General features: G+C 38.5%; 1 protein-coding gene across 2 annotated transcripts in view; it reads left to right on the top strand.

Annotated features, from left to right (window-relative positions):
- The window catches only part of Ranbp17 (RAN binding protein 17), a 308,796-nt gene that overhangs the window by 27,465 nt on the left and 258,357 nt on the right, over positions 1-22,974 (top strand). For both annotated transcript variants that reach the window (XM_021175823.2, XM_021175825.2), the window contains exons 6-12: positions 2,228-2,332; positions 3,900-4,065; positions 6,731-6,804; positions 9,556-9,675; positions 11,450-11,596; positions 12,443-12,615; positions 15,549-15,742. In XM_021175823.2, coding sequence (XP_021031482.1) covers positions 2,228-2,332; positions 3,900-4,065; positions 6,731-6,804; positions 9,556-9,675; positions 11,450-11,596; positions 12,443-12,615; positions 15,549-15,742 — 979 coding nt within the window. The remainder of the gene's footprint in view (positions 1-2,227; positions 2,333-3,899; positions 4,066-6,730; positions 6,805-9,555; positions 9,676-11,449; positions 11,597-12,442; positions 12,616-15,548; positions 15,743-22,974) is intronic.

The raw sequence follows: 22,974 nt of genomic DNA, 5'->3' as shown, positions 1-22,974 counted from the left end.
GCCTGGTCTACAAAGTGAGTTCCAGGACAGCCAGGGCTACACAGAGAAACCCTGTCTCGAAAAACCAAAAAAAAAAAAAAAAAAAAAAAAAGAATTCTGCATGGTTTTCTTCAAAGAGAGGTTATGATACCCTTTATTAAGAGCAGATAGACTGTTGGCATAGCATCTAGTATGTAGAAGGCACTCCATAAACTCAGAGTTCTTTCTTCACGTTCTAGATGTGATGAATAGTGTGCACTTTAGAGATTGGTTTGGGGATTAAGTGAAACGACATGCTAGGAAGACTTTCCAAGCAGGACTTGTGATGCTGTATACTTTTACTGATTTTTATGGAAAAGGTTTTGACGTTGTTTGTTTTTAGCATGAGAGAAGTGGGAGAGATGAACCTTAAAGTTTGATTTAGTGAGGGAGGGCTGGGGAGATGATTCTGCAGGCAAAGCACTTGACATGCAGACTTGACAACCGGAGTTTGCATCCCCAGAATTTGTGGCACAGCTTCTTGAGTATGGCAGCCTGCCCATAATCCCAGGGCTACCCGGCTAGATAGATTAGCCAAAACGGTGTACCCAGATTCATTAGGAGACCCTGCCTCAATATATAAAGTTGAGAGTGATCAAGGTAGACACCCAGTATCAACATCAGATCTCCACACATATGCTCACATGCGTGTGCTCATACATACATGCACACCAAACATACACACAAAGAAAGTTTGACTTAGAGCAGATGCTGCAAATGGTAAGTAAAACCACACATTAGCTACTTTCAGTAACGACTTTCTATAGTTCCTTTGGACTTTATTATGTGTATATATATATATATATATATATATATATATAGTGTTTTATATATATATATAACATAATAAAGTTAATATATATATAAAATCTATATATATATATAGAATATATATATATATATATTTTTTTTTTTTTTCCCTCCGAGACAGACTTTCTCTGTATATCCCTGGCTGTCCTGGAACTCACTTTGTAGGCCAGGCTGGCCTTGAACTCAGAAATCTGCCTGCCTCTGCCTCCCAAGTGCTGGGATTAAAGGCGTGTGCCACCACTGCCCAGCCTACTATGTTTAATATTTTATAAGTAAATGTAGTATTTAAGAATACTCTGAATTGTATGCTAGACTTTAGAAAGTATCAGATAATCAGTTCTTAGCTCACTATAAAAAAAAATATATATATGCATAAATATATACATTTAATTCTTAAAACAGCGGAAAAATGGTTTCCTACTGTCTTTCAAATAGCAAAAGAGATAAATAATAAATCTACAATAACTTTAGGCCACAGTGATAATAACTACTAGAACTGGACTTGTTTATTTCCTATTGATAAATGGAAATATATAGCATATATGTAATATATATGTATTATATATATATTATGATATATATTTATCAGAGAAAGGAGCCAGTGCTGGTGATAAAACCTATCATTTCATGGGTATTAAGCGAGTGTTTTTGGCTCTAATACCACTCTGTAAATAATTTTTACATTTTAGGCTAGGGACTGAAATTCTCTTAAAAATTAATTTCTGGCCAGGTGGTGGTGGCAGAGGCCTTTAATCTCAGCATTCAGGTAGAGGTAGGCAGATCTCTGTGATTTCCAGGCCAGCCTGGTCTACATAGCTAGTTCCCTGACAGCCATAGTTATGTAGTGAGACCCTGTCTTGGAAAAAAACAAAAACAAAAACATTTGTGTTAGCTAGTAAAATATTCTGAGATGACACACTGTGTGCATAATCAAACTCTTGAATCTGTTTTTACTTTTGTTTTCAAAATTTTAGTAGTATAAACCCTGTGACATTTAAATACTTTCATATAAAATATTTTGTAACTGATTCATTTAACTGATTCACACATTAGAATTTGAAGAGTATTTTAATAGAGGTGGCATTGTAGGTGTTCTGTAGAGGGCATTTGAGAGTTAGGGAATTTACGTTATATACAGTACCGGGCAGAGTTCATGAACCCATCATCTCAGTGTCTGTGGTGCTATTATGTGGGTCTTACATTGGCACTGAAACATTGATAGTCTTTGGGTGGGTTCTAACCCTGTCTCTGTCACGAGGAATCGCCATCAGGTCTCCCTCCCAGTCTTTGACAAGTGCTGTTTTCATGCTTTTCTATTTACTAGTGCATTGTGTTACATAGTACGTTTGCCTTACGTTCCATGGCCTTGGTTAAACTGAACTCATCTTGACCTTTTTAGGTTGATTATTCCAGACCTTCAGCAAAACATAGGAAAATAGCTACCTCATTCCGTGACACTTCTCTAAAAGACATTCTAGTGTTAGCGTGTTCTCTCCTGAAGCAGGTAAGCTGGCTGGTAACTTGGCTTCCTAGAGTAGCTTGGGGACTTTCAGTGCTTTGAATGAATTTTGAGTGCATCGTTTTCCTCTGATTTTTTTCCTTTAAGAGACTTGTGTGGTCAGTCTTAAATATGGTAAATCTGTACAAATTTTACTCCCTGAGTGTAGAAGATGACGCCATAGAGAATTCAGTGTTTGTGTTTAGGCAGTAGTTATTTCTACCTTCTTAGAATGTTGATATTTTCTTGGACAGACTAATTTGAGTTTTAATTTCCTTTTCTGCTTGCCCATATAGAAAACTACAGTTTTCCATTTTTTTTTCATTTTTTTCCCAAAATTCTTTTAATAGTTTCTTTGGGGAATATGAATTTCCGACTTGTTTTTAGAGCACCATGGAGCATACATGACTTCCCTAACTGTAAGGCTCTGCTGCACTGAGAAGGGTTGGCTCCATCACACTGCTCATGTTGTTTATGTGGTGGTGTGAAGCACTTTCCAGAGCATCGCATTAAGAGCTTCGCCTCATGTCTGTTCAGTTCTCTGTTACAGGCTAAGTGTCCTTTATAAACGCTTGGGACCAGAAGTGTTTTAGACTTTACAGTGTTTTAAATTTTAGAATATTTGTGTAAATTTTACGAGGTGAAAAATTTCAAAATCTGAAATGTGAAATCTACCCAAATGCAGACCTTGAGTGCTGAGGACGTTTTACACTGCAGTGTGGCCCAGGTTTACGTTGTGTAGATTAACATTGTAATCTTGTACGCTAACGTTGAGAATCACTGTCGTAGGCCTAATTAAACAACTATTTTAAGAATATTCTTGTAGTGTGGAAAAATACCATTTACAAAGGTAGATAAAATAGAGTTGATGTTCTTGAACTCCTCATCTGACTGAACGGTACTGCCTGTGGTAGTTGCTTACAGATATTCCTACCTATCTACCTCCCTTTCTTTGTATTACTCTTGGAGAGGTCTAGGCCTCTCTAGAAATAATTCATAATGTCCAAGAGGTACTTGGCGGCTCTGTGGGAAGCAGCCTTATGGAAAGCCTGGCAGATTTGTGCTGCAGAAGCTGTGGCCTGACCAACACTGGCGGCCTCGCTAGGTGAATGCATCTCCTTTACACAAGATGCTAGCTCAGATTTCCTTGAAGAAAATGAAGCCTCAGCTTTTGCTGTTGTTGTTGTTGTTGTTTTATTTGTTTGGTTGGTTTTGCTTTTAGAAACAGGGTTTCTCTGTGTAGCCCTGGCTGACTTGTAACTTAGCTCTGTAGACCTTGAACTCAAGAGACGCCGCCTCTGCTCCTGAGTGTGTGGATTAAAGGTGTGTGCCGCTACATTTGGCCTCTATCAGCTTTAGAAGGCAGTCTGCAATATCTAATATATTTTTATTCTCATTTTACAAGTGAAATTTAAAAGTAGTCTATTATAGAAATGTGTGGACAATGAATTTTACCATTTTATTTTATTTTTACTAATTTTTATTTCACATTAAAGAAATATTTAAATTTATGAAGCTACAATTCTTTTTTAGTGATAATGTTTTATTGTGATGTTTATTTTTCAATTTGAAGGTGTTGGCCAAACCTTTAAATCTTCAGGATCAAGATCAACAAAGTCTGGTAATGCAGGTCTTAAAGCTGGTCCTCAGCTGCCTGAGCTTTGACTTCCTGGGCAGTTCAGCAGACGAGTCTGCAGATGATCTTTGCACAGTACAGATTCCAACAACCTGGAGAACAAGTAAGAAGAGAGAAGGAAGGGTTAAGAGAGAAGGTGCAGGATTAACCCAGCATATGCTGTAGTGCTGCTTTATTCTCAGTGGTCTAATTCAGAACAGCTACTAATACTCAGTAGTATAATGCTTTGTCCAGTTCATATCATACTAACAATTATATTTTGATTTCAGGAAAAAAGACAAGTACTAGAGCTGCCCACATAGGTAGCATAGAGGCTCTGACAGAGTTTCAGGGTGAACGAATCCGAGTCTGGGCCTGAGCAGAGCAGAGTTGGGGTTTACTGTGTGACAGGAGGGACACCCAGAAGAAAGCAAGAGGAACTAGGCTTCCTCAGGGTAGATGTGGGGTAAGGACTGGAGAGTGAGCATTAAGGAGACTTTTATTCTAGTTTGGATCTTCACCTGTGCAACTGGGAGACAAACTGACAGCCGTTGGCTCTGTGGTTGGACATCTCCCTCCTATAGCTGTGTTTTTTGCAGAATTAAACTAGAAAAGCATCAGATTTGGGGATATCAGATAGAGGGTTAACATAAAGGTTTATTTATTTATTTTTTAAAGGACTTCCAATTTAGGAATAAAAGATTAATAAACAAGGGATTTAGCGTTTTACATCTTGATGGGTGATAATGTCATAAACCAACATGTAATAATAAAAATCACAGGATAAAAATATGTATGTACCTCTGAGTGCATATGAAACTTGACTCCATGGCTGGAGGATTGTGCTGGCCTCGCCAGCTGTGATGGTGGAGTGTTGTTTTTATAAGAGATCACCAGTGTGGTGATCAGCTCTTGGAACTGTATGTGAATCTCTAATTTATTAATCTTAGAAAGTTTAAATTTTAAGTTGGATGTACAAGGCAAAGACTAGAAATAAACTTTAAAAGGATGTGTTTAGTATCCCTAGAGATAGAAACAAGGTAAAGCACTCCTGAGACAAGAACAGACGTTTGCCACATAATTTAACAATTCAGTAAATAACTTGGAAGAGAAAGTTAATGAAATTTACAAAATAGAATTTAAAAAGCAAGATATAGACAGAAGAGCACATGTGAGGGAATTAGAAGGTAAAGCCACATGGCTGGGATTTGACTACTGGAAGTTCTAGAAAGAGAGAGTAGGGGAAATTAGAAGGGAGATGGAAACCCAACAGTGTTCTCATCAGCGAAGGATGGAATATGAATAGAAGTTGCACCAGGTACCCAGTTTTATGGGTGAAAAAAGATGCGCACTAGCTTCGAGTTTATGAGGTCCCAGAAAAAACGGCTTGATGTGCTCGAGGAAGAAAAAAATCCCTGTCCGTGGGTTTGACTCTAGAGTGGCACTAGGCCTCTCTGTAACAGCAGGGACTCAGAGTGGATTAGCAGCCTCAGGCCGCTGCAGGATTTCAAACTCAATGGAAATTATTAAAAGCAAGACACTTTTTCAGACCTGCAAGCCTTCCAAATCCCTCCTTTGAGTGCTAGCTTTCCGAAAACTGTTTAACATACAAGGCAAGAGACTAGAAGTGGGTTGGTAAAAGGAACCCTTCAAACAAGATGATGGTAAACACGTGAAAAGGAGACAAGATGTGACAAAGGGTCACCAGTTGAGGTTGATCAATAGGTGACAGGTGTAGCAAATGGAAATGATGTTTAGTGATATTCTTTTTTTTTTTTTTTGGTGAATTTGCCAAAACATTGGTAAAAATTAGTGGCAGATAGATATATACAACTAAGCCAAGCCACTGTCTTCCCTTAAGTACAGAGATCATTGTAAGTGTAAGATAATGATAATATTCTTCAGCTCATCTGTTATTTTTTTGCATGGTTATAAATCTAAGTAAACACTTTAGAATTGATTGTATCACACGTTGTGGTTGTAGTGGGAAGAGAAAGTATAGATATTTCAGAGATGGGATTGGTAAGTTAGAGAACTAAAATCTAACACAGTTAAGGTAAGGCAGGATCAAGTGAAACTGTATGATGACCATTTTTTGTTAAAGGTTTGTTTATTTTATATATATGAGTACACGTAGCTGTCTTCAGTTACACCAGAAGAGGGCATCAGATCTCGTTACAGATGGTTGTGAGCCACCATGTGATTGCTGGCAATTGAACTCCTAACCTGAGCCATCTCCCCAGCTCCATGGTGACCATTTTTTAAATGTAAATATATGAATGGGACAGGACACAGCTGCTGTTTTATAAGCTTCCTAGTACTCCTTACCCCATATTTATTATTTTAGGGTAAATACAAACTAACATTCTACTTAGAAGTGTAGATACTGTACTGAGACCCATCTTACTAGCAAGTTTTTACGTCTGTACTGTTTCATTTATCAAAGAAAAAAAGCCCATAAGAATCAGAATAGTCCAGCTGTAAGCAGGCTGTGGTGGTGGATACCTTTAATCCCAGTGCTCAGGAAGCAGAGGCAGAGGCAAGATCTCTTAATTCTAAGCCAACCTGGTTCATAGAGCAAGTTCCAGAACAACCAGGGGTACATAGAGACACTTGATCTCAAAGCCCGTATTAAGTAAATAAATAAATGAATGAATGAATGAATGAATGAATGAATGAATAATAGTCCAGCTGCAGTGAGTAGCCATATGTAAAGATCTTGACATTCTTATGTGTTTGATAATCTTTTAGTGAAATTAATGGTGTTAGAAAAATCATCTTTTTTCCAGTTTTCCTAGAGCCAGAAACATTGGATCTTTTCTTCAATTTGTATCACTCGCTCCCACCACTGCTGTCTCAGTTAGTAAGTATAAGTCATTTGTTAGTCCTTAAAGATATATAAGGCCCTCAGTAGTTGGTTGTTGCTGTTTTGTACTACTGGGGAATTGTACCTATGGCCCCGTACCTTTGATGTTAGTGTGGTAACTGAGCTGCATGTCTGTCTAGCTTCTGGTTTTGCTTTTGGATAGGGTCTATGGTATAGCCCAGGCTGCCTTCGAACTTGTCTTCCATCCTCATCCTCCTCGGTGCCGGGCTCAGCCTTGTCCGTGTGGTTCTTTTCTAATCTGAAGTAAGGATAATATACACTTCAAAATTCTTATGCATTTAACTGAGTTATATTTCTCTAGTAATTCTAGTGAGAACTTCTGAATGTATTTTGTTAAATTTACACATTTGTTAACAGAATTTATTAACAGTATTAACAGTCAACTCCACTTTGTGATTAAGCTCAGAATCAGTAACTGATCTTGGCTCCTGCCAAAGCCAGGACAGTCTCCAACCTCTACCAATATCTCCCTAACCAGTACTCACCTTGCTCAGGTCCAGCTCAGCACTAGGACTGTCCTTCTAGCTATCTCTACTCTTCTTTACCTGCTTAGATACTTGTCTTAGGTCTGACTCTGAGACAGACAAAGGTGACCACTCACTTGATTGGTGCTCATTACTCTTGATGCTAAACTTTTTAAAAAGTTCTTTGTTACACAGAACGTTGAGAATATGAGCATCATCTTTTTTGAGTCTTTAAGATCTAGCAGTGTTGGAAAAAGTGTTGTTTAGTATTCAAGCAACCAGAAATTGGAGAATTGTGTCTCTGGAAAAGTGTTCTAGATTTAAAGTGCTTTTGTTTAAATGTCACTTAAAAGGAAGACTTGTATTACCAAGTGCTTTACTATTGAGCTGCATCACTAACCAAACAAGTTCTCAAATCTAGAGTTGAAAGCTTTAATCTGAGTTTCACAGGGTACTTATCTGAGGTTGTGCCTTATCTTTTTGTCTTTCAACTAGGAAATTGCTTTTAGTTGTTTAAAAAGCATGAAGTCATATGATTATACTTTAGTATAAAGCAAAAATATACTCATGATTAAAAAATGCAGAAGAGAACTCTGCTTTGAGATAACTAGCCCAACGCCCTGTTATGCGCTTATCTTGCTTCCTGCTCACCATGGCCTTGCAAGGTTAATAATACTGTCCTCAGTAGGTTGACCTGAACAGAAACCATGCCCAAGTGTCTAATTGACTTTCCCCAGGGCACCAGAGTAGGCATTGAGATGGAATCTCAGGCCTCTTTATCCCCTAAACCCATGCACTGGTGCCTTGCTTTGATTAGACTGTGCAGTAGAATTGTTGAAGGAGGATCGTTGTTTTGTTTTTTTTAAACAGTAAAGAAAGTCAGAACCTGGAGTATGGTCCAAACAGGAAGATTCTCATGTTTTTTCTCACTCTTACCCTTACCACAAGATCAGACATTTTGTGTGAAATCTCCTAATAGAAATATTCTAACATTGGCAACTAGTGGTAATTTTAGCTGGGTAAGTAAATCTATGAACCCAGATTAAACACTCAGAGGTCAGTTTGTCCTCTATATGAGGACAGAGTGCTGTTGGAGTTAGGAACCTAGGTAATGAAATGGCCTGGAAATTTAGGGAGATAACTAGGTCAGAAATACTTCTTAGGGACTTTCAGAGAGTTACTAACACTTCCAGCAGCATTAACCAAGCTCCCTTGTAAGACACTTCTGAATGGCATAGAATAAGTACTTTATGACTAAATACATTTGTTATATGCCTGATTCAGTTAAGGAATTTTTCTCCTTTTCAGGATCCATAATATATAATTTAGGATATGCTGTAACTTTAGATTATTTTCTTTCAGACACCTAGGTCATTGGTTCATAGGCAGAATGGGTACCTTAAGCAGCTGGGCACCTTCTGAATATATCCATGCCTTGTGCCTGCTTGGGCAGATTTGGCATAGAGAGCTTATAGAATATGTGTCTCACAATCAGGAAGAATAAAGGGATTCAGCAAGGAGAGGGCAGATAGGGTGCAAATAAGAACACCCCCATAGTCATGAGAATGTCACAGTGAAACCCTCCTTCTTTCTCCTTAAAATGTCCTTGGTCTTTTGTGTGACTGTGGTGTGTGTGTGTTTGTGTGTATGTGCGCACGTACATATATACATACATACACTTGCACTTTCTCTGTAGCTGTTAATCTTAGGTTCTTGGGATAGTATCTCTCTGAACCTGAAGCTCCCTTCCTCTTCTGACTAGAATGGCTGTCTGTCTATCTGTACCACAATCCTGATATTACAGGCACATGTCGGTATGTCCAGCTTTGTATTCAGATGTTCATGGAAGTGTCACTACCCACTGAGCCATCTCTCCAGCGCTTGAGGCCCCTTCCTTTGTAAAATGCAGATCAAAAATTAAAACAAACATGTCAAGGTTTTTTTCTGTTTGTTTTTTTTTCGAGACAGGGTTTCTCTGTATAGTCCTGGCTGTCCTGGAACTCACTTTGTAGACCAGGCTGGCCTCAAACTCAGAAATCCTCCCGTCTCTGCCTCCCGAGTGCTGGGATTAAAGGCGTGCGCCACCACGCCCGGCACATGTCAAGATTTTGAAAGCCAGATAGAAAAATGCAGTGTCCAAGCAGAGGAGGGTGAGGGGAGAATATCTACAAGTGCTGTTTTAGTGTGGGACCGAGGCTTGTGGGTGGTGATAGTGGACATAGCCACTTTTAAAATTAAAATAACAAATTGTGTTGTTTTTCAGGCACTTTCGTGCTTAGTTCAGTTTGCTTCTACAAGAAGATCCTTATTTAGCAGTCCTGAGCGCGCCAAGTACCTTGGAAACTTAATTAAAGGGGTGAAAAGGATACTTGAAAACCCCCAGGTATTTATGAAATAACTTAATATTTAGCATATAGAAATTATATTTCTGCTCACTGGTACAGAATACATTTTTTAATATATTATGTTTTGGGAAAAACATTTAGTATTTTATTCACCTTCCTGAGGTCTCATTTGTTATAATCATTTTTTTTAATGAGAGAATGTCAATGTAGATTTAGTGTTCCTTCCAGTGTTTTACTTGTGTTTGTTTTAGGTGACTGTGATAGGAGTCATGTGTTGTGCTCCGAGTCTGTCTTTATCATTGTACTTCCTGTCCTTGCTTGTGCTCCTTAAGCTGCTGAGGTGACTGAGGAGTGTATCTGGGTTTTGTAGTAGGCGACAACTTAAACTTAATTGTTAATATTGAAATACATTGCTTTAAATTTTGAAATAATGTCTTTTGCCCTCTTGTGGACACCGAGTTTGTAGCTTTAGAAATAGACTGCGATAGCTCCAGCGCTTTGGTGTCAGCACACACGTGCAGAGACATTCATGAGAGGTGTAGAATGTCTAACAAGAATTGAATCACTTTCAGTTCGTTTTTTTATGGATGAAAACATTTGTAGTTAAGCCATGGACTGTAAACACATAAATGGTAGCTTGAAGAGCTGTCTCTATGCTTCGCAGTTACTGGCAATCAGTTATCTTTGTATGGAGATGAAGGCATTTGGTTTTTTGGGTTTTGTTATTGCTGTTTGCTTGTTTGTTTTCCTGGCTATTGAAGAGTTTTTTTTTTATTTTATTTATTTATTTTTTTTACAATATTTTTTATTTACTCCAACAATTTCATGTGTGCGTAATGTATTATGTACAGCCCACATAGATACCTTACTGCCCACACCCTCTATACCCCAGTAGTTCTTAGGTGGGGTGCCTTACCTTGCACACCTCTATATACAGTTTCAGGCTTAGTTCAGGGCTCGAGTTTACTCATTTTGCTTGTAGATGGGGCTTTATCATAAAATCAAAAGTCATTTGTGTTAGCTCACGATCATGAGCCGTATTGTGGGAGCTACTTGGCCACTATAAAAGTCAATGTGGTATTTTAGAATCATAATTGTGTATGAAAAGACTTGTTCTAAGATGTATTTTTGGAAATTTCCCTAGATAATATGTACTTTCCCCCCCTAGAGCCTCCATTATTAAAATTCTTTAGATTCTTTAAGTATTAGTATTCAACAAATTCATTTTAAAATGTGGTCATATGCCAGCTATTCTGCAAAGTGTTTAAATATAGAGGTAACATGAGTTTGGTATTCTAGCCACTCTAGAAAGGTCTTTCGTGGTCTGTTCTTTTATAAGTTTTCTTCAGAAAGTCACCTGTCAACTACATGCAGTATTTATCTGAATGACTTGTCATTTAGAGACAGGATGTTAACTTGGGACGACAGAACACAGGTAGTTACATTCAAATAATTTTCTGTGATTTGTGCTTGTGCATTTGTATAATGTGTACATACATACATACACACACACACACACACACACACACACACACACACACACTCTGACCATAAGCTTTTTGTGTAAGAGTTTCCAAACATATCTTGTCATCTTGGTGTGATGCTGCTTCTAAAAGCTCTACTTTAGATTCCTTGCTGTAATTAACAGTGGCTAAGCTTAGCGATGCACTTGCTTCCCGTCCCCCAGTACTGTGATCCCATCGACCCGTCTGCCCCAGTCAGTGTGCATGAAAGCCTGGGTTCAGAACAGAAATAAAGACTTGGATTTTCATCAGTTTCTTTAAAGAGCCTTTCTTTTGTATTTTAACTTAGGGTTTGTCTGATCCTGGCAATTATCATGAATTCTGTCGATTTTTGGCTCGTTTAAAGACAAACTATCAGCTGGGAGAGTTAGTTTTGGTGAAGGAGTATGCGGAAGTGATTGGATTAATTGCCAATTTTACTATTACTAGCCTTCAGGTAAGTACAAATGTATAATCGAGGTTAAGCCATAATTTTAAATCAATTTCTTGGTATAGGTTTGGTGGAGGTGGTTTTTTTTTTTTTTTTCTAAATACTTTTTTGAGTACTTAGGGAATTACTATTCTTTACAAAGTTTTTAGGTAAAATAGTCATTGCAACACATAAAATAATAAAAATTGATATTCTGTTTAAATTTCTAGTAATGAAAGAGTGGTGGATATCTAATTAAGTCTAAATAAATAAATAAATAAATAAATAAATAAATAAATGCTTTTATAGATTGTATTATGGGAAAATTCCTTTGGAAGTTGACAGGAAGCCCTGTTCCCATTTGATTATACTCTTACAGAATACTTGTGTAATAGATTTTAAGGAAATTCAGAAACATTTTAATAATCACTCAAGTATGTCGCATAGTAGGAGATGTTAGTTTTTAAATACTTACTAGATTTGTAAAATTTGCTATTTGAAGAGAGCTTTGTTATCAGTAAAAGTTAATTTTATCAGGGCTGGAGATGTGACTTGGTTGATAGCGTGCTTGCCTGACAGCCATAGAGATCCAGGTTCTGTCCTAGCAGCAGGTATTGGGTATGGCAGTAAATGTCTGTAATCGCAGCACACAGAATGTGGAGACAGGAGAATCAAAAGTTAAAGGTCTGTCTTAGAACATAATGAATCCAAGGCTAGCCTAGGCTACATGAGGCCTTTATTTCAAATCAAAAATCCTAAACAAGAACAAGAACAACAACCCGTTAGTTTTATCTGTAGTCACTTTGCTATATGACTTCTCGTCTAGAGTGCTATAATGCCATCTTAAGTAACATTTGCTGTGTTTCTTTGTAGCATTGGGAGTTTGCCCCCAACAGTGTTCATTACTTATTAACTCTGTGGCAGAGGATGGTAGCATCCGTTCCTTTTGTGAAGTCAGCTGAACCCCACTTGTTAGACACTTATGCACCTGAAATCACAAAGGCCTTTATCACGTCTCGTTTGGAATCTGTTGCCATTGTTGTAAGGTATTTAAATATTAAATGTTTTATTTTTATCTGTCTCATGTTGTAATTTTTCAAGATTTTAGTACAATGTTAAGGTCCCCTGTCGCTGGTGTACAGTTTATAAGTTCTGACAAGTGTGTCCGGTTGTGTAGCCCCCACCGCACTGGCGATACTGAGTGTCACGAGTATCGTCCCCAACCCAAGAGACACAGCTCTGGCAATGACTAATCTTTTTATTTTCCTACAGTTTTTGCCAATTCTAGGTTATTGTACAGATGAAGTCTAGTGCCTTTCATTTGGCATCATATGCCTTTGGAATCCCTCCATGTTGTCTCCGGGGTTCCTTCCTTTTTATTGCAGAGTAGAATTCCGTCTGTGACTGTATCCGTGCACCCATGTACTGTTCATGACATTTAGGCTGTTCACTTTGTTAGCAATGTGAATAAACTGTTGACATCATTGTTGTGCACAATTTTATATGAACATAAGTTTCCATTTCTCTGTGCAAACTACCTTTATATGGGTTTCCTGGTGGTACGGTAAGTATGTATTTTCTTTATAAAAAGCTGCCAAACTATTTTTTATAATGTCTGTAACATCTGCTCTTACATATGAACACCTAAGTTTGATCTGCTCTGGACTTGATTGCTGGCTGTTGATGGTCTTTTTAATTTTATAGTAAGTCTAGTATGTGTGTAGTGGTATCTCATTGTGCTTTTAATGAGTCATGATGCTTGTAACAGTGAACATTGTTTCATATGCTTATCTGCTGTCTGCATTTATTCTTTGCCAGGTGTCTGTCAGATCTTTTTTTTTTGCCATAAGGTTAAGTGGCTTCTTTTTCAGAGGACTCAGGCTCCATTCCTAGCAGCCACATGGTGGCTCACAGCTGTCTGGCTGTAACTCCAGGAAAGCTGAAGCTCTCTTCCGGCTTCCATGGGCACAGACAGACACAGGCAAAGTTCTCATACACATAAAATAAAATGAAAGTAATTTTTAAAAATCTGTTGCCAACCCCTTTTAAAAAGTGGGTTATTTCTTTAGATTAAGATTTTAGAAGTTTATATATTCTGTTCACAAGTCTTAGAGACTTATATTTTCTTTTAAGTTATATTTGATGAACTCCCGCTTATTGTTTTTGTTCTGTGGGTGTTTGCTGCTGTCTATAAGGAATTTTTACCTCATTCAAGTCAGAGCTTTTTTTTTATTCATTATAGTTTTAAGATTTACACTTACGCGTGTGATCTACTTGAAGTTAATTTTTGTTTTGTGTGTGAATACACCCATTTGTATGCCCAACTCTTGTATGCTGAGTCAGGAAAGTCACAAGCTCTGTGTAATAATGCATGGAAGGCCAGCTTAGGTTATTCAGGAGGACTGTGTCTCAGAAAAGAAAAATGAACAATCAAACCCGCAAGTTTTATAATTGTGTTACAGGTGTAATATGTATGTATTTATCTTTCTGTTTCAGGTTAAGTCCAGGTTCTTCTTGTCCCCATGTCCTTTGCTTTGGATCATCAGTTAGTTACACAGCACCCTTTGTGGATATAGACTATCCTTTCTAGTTGAATTCCATTCACATTGTTGTTAAAAGTTAACCCACCCCATATATGTGGCTCCATTTTGAAACTCTATTCTTACTAATCCATATATCTTTCCACCTGTGCCCTGTCTTAGTTATTAGACATAAAATAAATGTCGAAATCTGATGGTGTGAGTCTTCCAATTTGGTTTCACTATTCAGAATTGGCAATTATGCTTCATTTTTTTCTCCATGTAAAACTTAGCATTAGTTTTTCAGGCTTTTATTTTATTTAAAAATATATTATTGTATGGGGGAGAGTACATGCGTAGCACCTATGTGCAGGTCAAAGGACATTTCATGGGGTGTCTCTGTCCTTTTATTTATGAAGTTCTAGGGATCAAGGTCAGGTCCTTGGGCCTCACAGTAAGCACTGTGCCAGCTAAGCTCTCTGGCCCAGTCTTGGAATTTCTACAAGGAAATGCCTGCTTTGTTGGAATTTTGCTCAATGTCATCTGTTAATCTGGAAGAGGGACTGAGATTACGGCAGGGTCAGGTCTTGTGGTCAGCAGACAAGGCACATCTGCCCTTCTGTTTTTCTAGCTCTCTAGTGTCCTTTTGTCAGTACTTTATAATTACAGCCTTTAGATCTTGAGCATATTTAGTTAGATTCAGTTAGTACCTTTGTATTAAACATTTATTTTTACATATTTACTTTTGAGAACAGTGTCTCATGGGCTCCAAGGTAGCCTTTAAATTTACTTGTAACTGAGGCTAGGCTTAACCTCCTGAGCCTTCCGTCCTCACTTCTTGAGTGTTTGAGTTAAGGAGGAACCCTCACCCCACTTACCGTGCTCCTTAATTCGTGCAACACTGCTATTTAATAGTCCTCATTCATTTCTTTCTTTGCCGTTATAGAGCAGCAGGTTTGTATTTTGAACTAGTTTGCTATGACTTCAGTAAATTCACTTCTTAGTTCTAGTAGCTCTCTCTCTCTCTCTGTCTCTGTCTCTCTCTCTCTGTGTGTGTTAATTTCTAAGTGCACAATCATGTCAACTTTATATATGGGATTTTATTTTATTTTATTTTGTCTTTTTGAGACGGGGTTTCTTTGTGTAGCTCTGGCTGTCCTGGAACTCACTCTGTAGACCAGGCTGGCCTCGAACTCAGAAATCTGCCTGCCTCTGCCTCCCAAGTGCTGGGATTAAAGGCGTGNCAGGCTGGCCTCGAACTCAGAAATCTGCCTGCCTCTGCCTCCCAAGTGCTGGGATTAAAGGCGTGCACCAACACTGCCTGGCTGGGATTTTATTTTTTATCTTCCATATTCATTTGTCATTTATTTCTTGTTTCATCATAGCATTTTTACATTGCAAAGTTTCTGGGTTGTGATTAAGATGTTCCACATTGTAAGTGAATGTCTTTCATATTTCAGAGATAATTTAGAAGACCCTCTGGATGACACTGCTACCGTGTTCCAACAGCTGGAGCAGCTGTGTACAGTTAGCAGATGTGAATATGAAAAGACGTGTACTCTTCTTGTACAGCTCTTTGACCAAAATGCACAGAACTATCAGAAGCTTCTGCATGCTGCTCCGGGGCTGGCTGTTGACATGGCGATTCAAGAAGGTCAGTCTGTGTTAGGCAGTTGTGAGCAGTGTGCCATAGGGAATTGTTGTTAGCATCCTTCGGTAAGCCAGGTGCGGTGGTGACACCTTTAATCCCAGCACTCTGGAGCAGAGGCAGGTGGATCTCTGAGTTTGAGGTCAGTCTGTCTTGAGGTAAACTACTTTTATGTTTCTCCCGTTGTCTGTCTAGTCCCTTTTTAAACCACTGGTCATATGAATCCATTTGATATTTTGGTGACTTGACTATTGACCTTTAATATTTTTATGGGACACACAGGCAACAACTCATCATGGACTCCTTAGGAACAGTTGTTTAATGATCCTCAAGCAGGCAGTGTGATGTCATTGTCTTTGAAGTAATATTTTCTCCTTCTTTTTAATAGTAGACTGGACAATTGGCTAAAGTCAGCCTGTAAAAGAAGCCTAACCAGATTTTATTTGTATTTATTCATTAGTCTTCACCATGGCTTTTAATTAATTAATTAATATTTATTTATTGTTTGTTTGTTTTTTTTTTTTTTTCGAGACAAGGTTTCTCTGTGTAGCCCTGGCTGTCCTGGAACTCACTCTGTAGACCAGCCCTGGCTGGCCTTGAACTCAGAAAACCTCCTGCCTCTGCCTCCTAAGTGCTGGGATTAAAGTGTGCGCCACCATTGCCTGGCCCAGCTTTTCAATTTTGATCTTTATTATTTCATCTTTAATCTTACTGAGGGAGGGTGCACTTTTACATTCCTTTAAATACCTTCAGATAGTTAGCAGGGAATAATTGTTTTCAGATTTTTAAAATGCAATATAAGGATGAAATCATTTATAGCTTTTATTATTTGTTAGGTTAGTATACAAAACAATGGGTTCCCTGGCATAGGCACAGGTTGCTATACTCTGTTCTGTCATTCCCATCCCTCTTCCCCACGGATCCTCCGCTCCTCTGCTCCCTCCTCTCCCTTCTGTCTCTGCTCCCTTCTTCACTCCCGAGTGTCACTCCTGTTTCTGTGTCTCATACCTTCCACTCCTTTTCCTCCTTCCTTACCGTTTATGACCCTGTGTCATATGTTTTATGCCATATACAACACCCACAGATAAAATATGCCCTATAGTCATATGTTATACATACAATTTTAAATCTACAGTCTGTGTACGGGACAAAACAAGCAATGTATGTCTTTTGGAGTCTTTTAAAACGATTTCTGGTTCAGTCCCTTTCTACCAAATTTTGTGATTTCATTTTTTCATTTTTCTTCATGGCTGGGTATGTGGGCACTCTTTTCTTATGTTTGTCGATGGCCATGTAGACTGGTGGCATTTCCAAGCCATGGCAACAGGCACAGCACTAGATACACAAGTGCCTCTGTGGTCCCTGAGGAGTAGATCCAGGACTGCTGTATTCTGGTCGTATCCCATTTCTGTATGGGCTGCACAGGTTTACATCCGCAACAGCAGCAAATGCCTGCTTTTTCCAGTTCACGTTGTCCTTTGTTGTCTCATCCTAGTCATTGTAAAACTGGTCAAGGACTTCTCAGAGCAACTTTACCTTTCTCTGATTGCAAGGATGCTGCGCTTCCTCATGTGTTTCCTGGCCATTTGTGCTTTTCCTTGTGATAGTTGTGTGGCAGTTCATCTACCCATGGCAGAACTGATTGGCACGATAATAATTTTTTTTTTAGTGTTTGTGTAGCTTTTTTTGTATTCTAGAAATATGAATGACCTTAAGACATGTCATATGAAAATGCATGAGATTAAAAGGCTTATGCAGGCATCTGGAATAGTCAGCAGAGTGAGGGAAAGTCTACACAGGAAAATATTTGAAAAAACCCCACCAGTTGAACAAAGCAACTAATTAACTACAGTAATTAACCTGAGGTTAAACACTTTGTTACCATCCCCGGGCTCATTTTGCCGCATAAGTACCTGACACCCCAGCCATTCATGGTCTTCTTTGCGTCCACATGATTTTTAGGAGTCTTTTCTAGTTAGTTGAATACTATCTCTGAAATTTTGGTTCGGGTTACAGTGTTTCTGTAAGTCACTTTAGTGATGAAGCTGTTGTCATAAAACTAGTGATGGCAACTCATGAGCATAGGAAGTCCTCATCCGCAGCCGCTGGGGTCACCAGCTTCTCCTTCCCGTCGTCTGTAAAGTGTTCACTGTAGTTGTGTTTGCCCTCCTCAGTTAAGGTTGTTATTAGGTTTTACTTATTTAAAGTTACTATGAATGGGAGTTTTAACCTCCTTATTTTTCCCTTTAGCAAGTGCATCATTTTGTAAAAAAAAAAAAAAAAGCTTCTGAGTATCGGATGTTGGTTTGTGCTCTGCATCTTGTTGAAAGGCTTTATCAAGTCTGAGTAGTCCTCAGGCACTTTTAAAGATTTTACCATCTGTAAATAAGAATATTTGACGACTTTTCTATTTGTATTCTTTAAGTGCTTTCAGGTAACATTTTAAGGACTATTGAAAAGGAGTGTGGACTATATACCCTTGTCTTGTTCCACATTTGAGGGGAAGTGATCTCGGTTTCCATGTTTGTTTAAATAGTCTTCCATCTTTGAATAATTGGGACTGATTTGCTGTGTAATCTCTTTAATATGTTTTAATTTCTTTAATATGTTTTAATTTGGTTTGTAAGAATTTTATTGACAATTTTGTTTTATTTATTAAGGTCTTTGGTTTTATTGTCTTTTGAATCCATCTGGTCTTGCTGGTAGGGTCATGCTGGCTTTATTGTGTGACTTTGATGTTTCTTCCCTTCTATTTTCTTGTGTATGTGTGTAGTATATATGAGTGTGTGTACCTATGTGTATTCGTGCAGGTCCACATTGCCTGCATGTCAGATGTTGATATGGACTGTCTTTCTCAATCACTCTCCCTTTAAAGCTTTTTTTGTTTATTATTCTTATGTGTGAGTGTCTTGCATGCATGTATATCTGTGCATCACATGCAGAAAACAGAAGAGGACATAGGATCCCTGGAAGTAAAGATACAGATAGTTTTTAGCCACTTTGTAGGAATTAGAAAACAATTCCAGGTACTCTGGAAACACAGCCAGTGCTCTTTAAGTCCCTGCGCGCTCTCTCCAGTCTCCCCCCCCCCTTTATTTATTGAGATAGGGTCACTCACTCACATGGGGCTCCTTTACCTCCCTACTCTGCTCCTCTCAGTGAGATCCCAGGTATGTGCTACAATGCCCACCTTTTACATGGTACTGTGGATTGCGATCCAGGGCTTCATGCTTACGTGGCTGTCACTTTCCCAACTGAACTGTCTCCTTAAATAGCTGTCCGTCTCTGTGTTATGGGAGACACTGAGGAGCAGTAGTATTAGTCCTTCTTTAACCTGGAGATAGCAGTCAGTGGGGACCCATCTGCCTCCAGGGTTTTAGTCTTTGCCTTGCCTTGCCTATCTCCCTCCCTCCTTTCCTCCCTCCCTCCCTCCCTTTTGAGAAGCTTCTGATTATTGCTTCAATCTCATTGATGTTAGGAATCTGCTTAAGTTCTTTATTTCTTCTTGATTGAATCCTTATAGATCATATGTGTCTAGAAATTTATTTCTTCTAGATTTTTCAGTATGTCGGAATAAGATTTCAAAGTTTGTTACTTTTTCATCTTTATTAATTTGTGTCTTTCTCTTAGCTAAAGGTTTGCCAGTCTTGTTTAAAAGAACCAACTCTATTGTGAATCTGATTATTTATTTTAATGGTGGTTTTATTAATTTTTTCCTGTTTAATGCTGTGGTCTGGGAATTGTCGTCTTTTTCTAGGACTTTGTGATATGTCATTAGGTTGTATATTGGAAACATTTTCTGATTTATTCGTGCAAACCCTGACAGCTGTACATTTTTTGATTAGGAATTGCCTTACCTGTGTTTCAAAAGGCCTGGCAAAGCGCACTCTCACTTCTATTTGATTCTAAGAACCTGAAAGTTTCTTCTTTAATAACTCAGTGATTATTTAGGAGTTATTCAGTTTCTGAATATTGTGTTATTTTTGAGCTTTTTCTTACTGAGTTTTATTTTTATTACATGACCCAATATTTCATGTAGTATGCAGATTCTATACTATCCTGCTGTAAGCTCCTGGCAGACCGTGCTAACATCCACCACTCTGGTTCCTTTGAATCCATGGTCAAAAGACACACACACACACACACACACACACACACACACACACCCCTACACCTGCCTTACAGCTCAGCTCAGTGACTGGGCTCTTTTAAGCCTCTTGCAGCAAGCGTGCCCTTCCCTTTATTCCTTGCTCTCAACTTAGTTTCACGATTACCTTCTCCTTTTTCGGCAGCCTAAATCTGCCCTCAGTTTAGTTTTTTACTCTCCAGCCTGCTACCCCAGGTCCAGTCAGGGAAGTGGCCAATGGCCACTCAACCCAAGACTTCATATGGCTCGTGGCTCTCTCTCTCTTCCTACAAAGCATGAAGCCTGCAGCATGAAGCACGTCCATTTCCCTTTCCACCTCCTATGTCTCCTAGCCTGCCTGCAGAAACCGGGAAGTCCTGCCTCTTCTGCCCAGCCATTGGCTGCTGGCATTTTATTGATCAATCAAGAACCAATTGGGGAACAGGACCTTCAGCATTTACATGCCTGATTCCCTATCAAAGCATCAGAACTTCCCCCTACAATTTCACAAGAAATTATTTTGATTCTTTGAATTTTTAAGACTTGTTTTATGCCCTAGAAAGAGGATCTATTTTAGACATGGTTCCATCAGCTACTGAAGATATTTGTGTTTTGTATCTTTTAAATGGAGTGTCATGTATCTATCTGTTAAGTTCATTGTATTTTAACTCTGAGAATTACTGATTTGAACTTTTATGATCATTGGTGTTTGTTTTATGAAATTGGGAGTCACAGTATTTTTTGCATGTATATTTACAATTGTTACAACTTTTTGATGAACCATTCTCTTTATTAGTATGTATCAGTTTCTTCTAGCTTAGAGTCTACTTTATCAGCTTTTGAAATAAATTTGCCAGTTTGTTTCAGCTTTCATTTGATTGTATATTGCTTTCCATACTTGATTTTGTGAGTGTCTTTACTACTGAGGCATGTTTCTTGGACACACAGATAATTGGATCTGATTGATTAATTCAGTCAGGTAGTCTGCATCTTTTATTAGTAAGTCCAGTCCATTTACATTTAAGTTTATTACACAGGTATCTGATGTTTCTTCCAGTTGCATGACTTTTCCTGAGGAGACGTGAGCAAACACCTAGTTATCACAAATAGAAAACCAACAACAGGCCAAAGTATTCCAACTTGACAAACTGATGAGTTCATTAGAGTTATTTACAGGAGTACAAATAAGTACAGGAGGAGGCTGACTCAGAGACAAGCGCATCATGGAAAAGCCAGTTCTAGTGCAGGTGATGAAGAACTGCCGTGCTGGTGTTCTCTCCTGACTTCAGGCAGCCAGGCTGGTCAGGCTCGAGATTCTCCGCAGCTGTTCACAGCTTCCATGACTTTCCTGGGAGGAAGTCTTGTAACTCTTAAATGTTTCAGTTTCTTGGACTTGTAAGGTTTCTTTCCTGAGTCCCATGAGCCTTGCCTACAGAGGTGAGTTAGCATATCTCTTTACGTTGTCTCATTCTGTTCCCTTACTTTTATTTTCAACATTTTCTCCATCATGTTTATTTGGAGTGATTCTTCTCTGCCCATGTCTATTTGCACATCTCAGTGCCCCTTGTATTTGGATGTCTGTTTTCTTTCTCTGAATTTGGTGAGTTTTCAGTATCAGTCAGATTCTTTGCCCTTAGAGTTTGTTTCAGTTTCTTCTATTCTGTGACTTCTAAGATTTGATCTCTTTTTTTCTTTGGTTTTTGAGACAGGGTTTCTTTGTATAGTTCTTGCTCTCCTGGACAGCAGTCTGTAATAGATCAAGCTGGCCTCAAACCCAGCAATCCACCTGCCTCTTCGTCCTGAGTGCTGGGATTAAAGGTATGTGCCAATCCTGCTTGGCAAGGTGATCTCTTGATCATCCCTGAGTTCTGGGGTCTTGTGGTCCTGTTTTCTTTTTCTTCCCCCCTTTATTGATGTTTTCATTTGGTGTCATATCACCCTGTCCTCCAGCCCCAGGAACTGCTTTCTTCTAATTGGTCGAGTTTTCTTGCTATTTTTTTTTTTTTTTAGTTTTATTTCATTCATTGAATTTTAATTTATTTTATTGCATTCTAAAGTTTATGTAGTGTGTTTGTGTATGCGTATATATGTTCATGCACTAAGACCACAGCTCTTACAAAAGGATCAGAGGACAGCTTGTAGTTCTTTTCTTCCATCTGCAGCCAGTGGCAGGTACTTTTATAGAGTGAGCTACCTTGTTGACCCTGATCCATTGAGATTTTTTTTTAAAAAAAAATTTGTTTGTTTCTTTATTTCTTTATTTTATTTCCTATTTGTTTCCTTATTTTATGTTGCTGTTTGGTTTCCCCCTTTTATAATCTGGGCAGTTTCCTTGCTGATTCTCTTTCTTCTGCGTTTATAATCCTCTCGGTTCCAGAGCTGCCTTTGTCCACTTGCTTATATTCTTTCCTGAGTCACTGATCATTTTTACCAAAGCGTCATGTTGACTGACATTCTACCCTTTTTCAGTATCTTGAGTTCAGCAGTAGAGGAATTACAGTCTCTTCAAGAAATCATGCCACTTTGTTTGTTCATTTTTCCTGTGTTTCCTTATTGTGATTTGCATATCTTTTGGTTTGGATACCTCTTCTGTTTTCGTTTGTATTGAGGGGAGAGAGAAGTCTTTGTGAACCACCTACTCTTGGTCTTGGTTTCTTTTGAATTTTGCCAATCTGCTGGGTGTCCTAGTGACCTAGTGTCCTAGTGTCACTGTAATTGGCTTGCACCTACTGCTTAATTACTTTTGACATCTTTCAGGTGCCTTTTTAAACCATTCATATATCTTTTACCCATTTTTAAAGTGGGTGGTTGGCTTTTTTATGTGTACTCATTGTGGGATTGTAGGAGTGCCTTGTGTTTTGCACCACGTCTTCTTTCACTTGTATTTGGGAAAGTACTTTTCTCAGTCTGTGCTTTGCCTGTTTAATGATTTTTAAAAAAATTTTTTTATTACGTATTTTCCTCAATTACATTTCCAATGCTATCCCAAAAGTCCCCCATACCCTCCTCTCCACTTCCCTACCCACCCATTCCCATTTTTTGGCCCTGGCGTTCCCCTTTACTGGGGCATATAAAGTTTGCATGTCCAATGGGCCTCTCTTTCCAGTGATGG

This window comes from Mus caroli, chromosome 11 (genome assembly GCF_900094665.2).
Source record: "Mus caroli chromosome 11, CAROLI_EIJ_v1.1, whole genome shotgun sequence".
Taxonomy (NCBI): Eukaryota; Metazoa; Chordata; class Mammalia; order Rodentia; family Muridae; genus Mus; species Mus caroli.
This window is presented reverse-complemented; position numbering and strand designations above follow the sequence as displayed.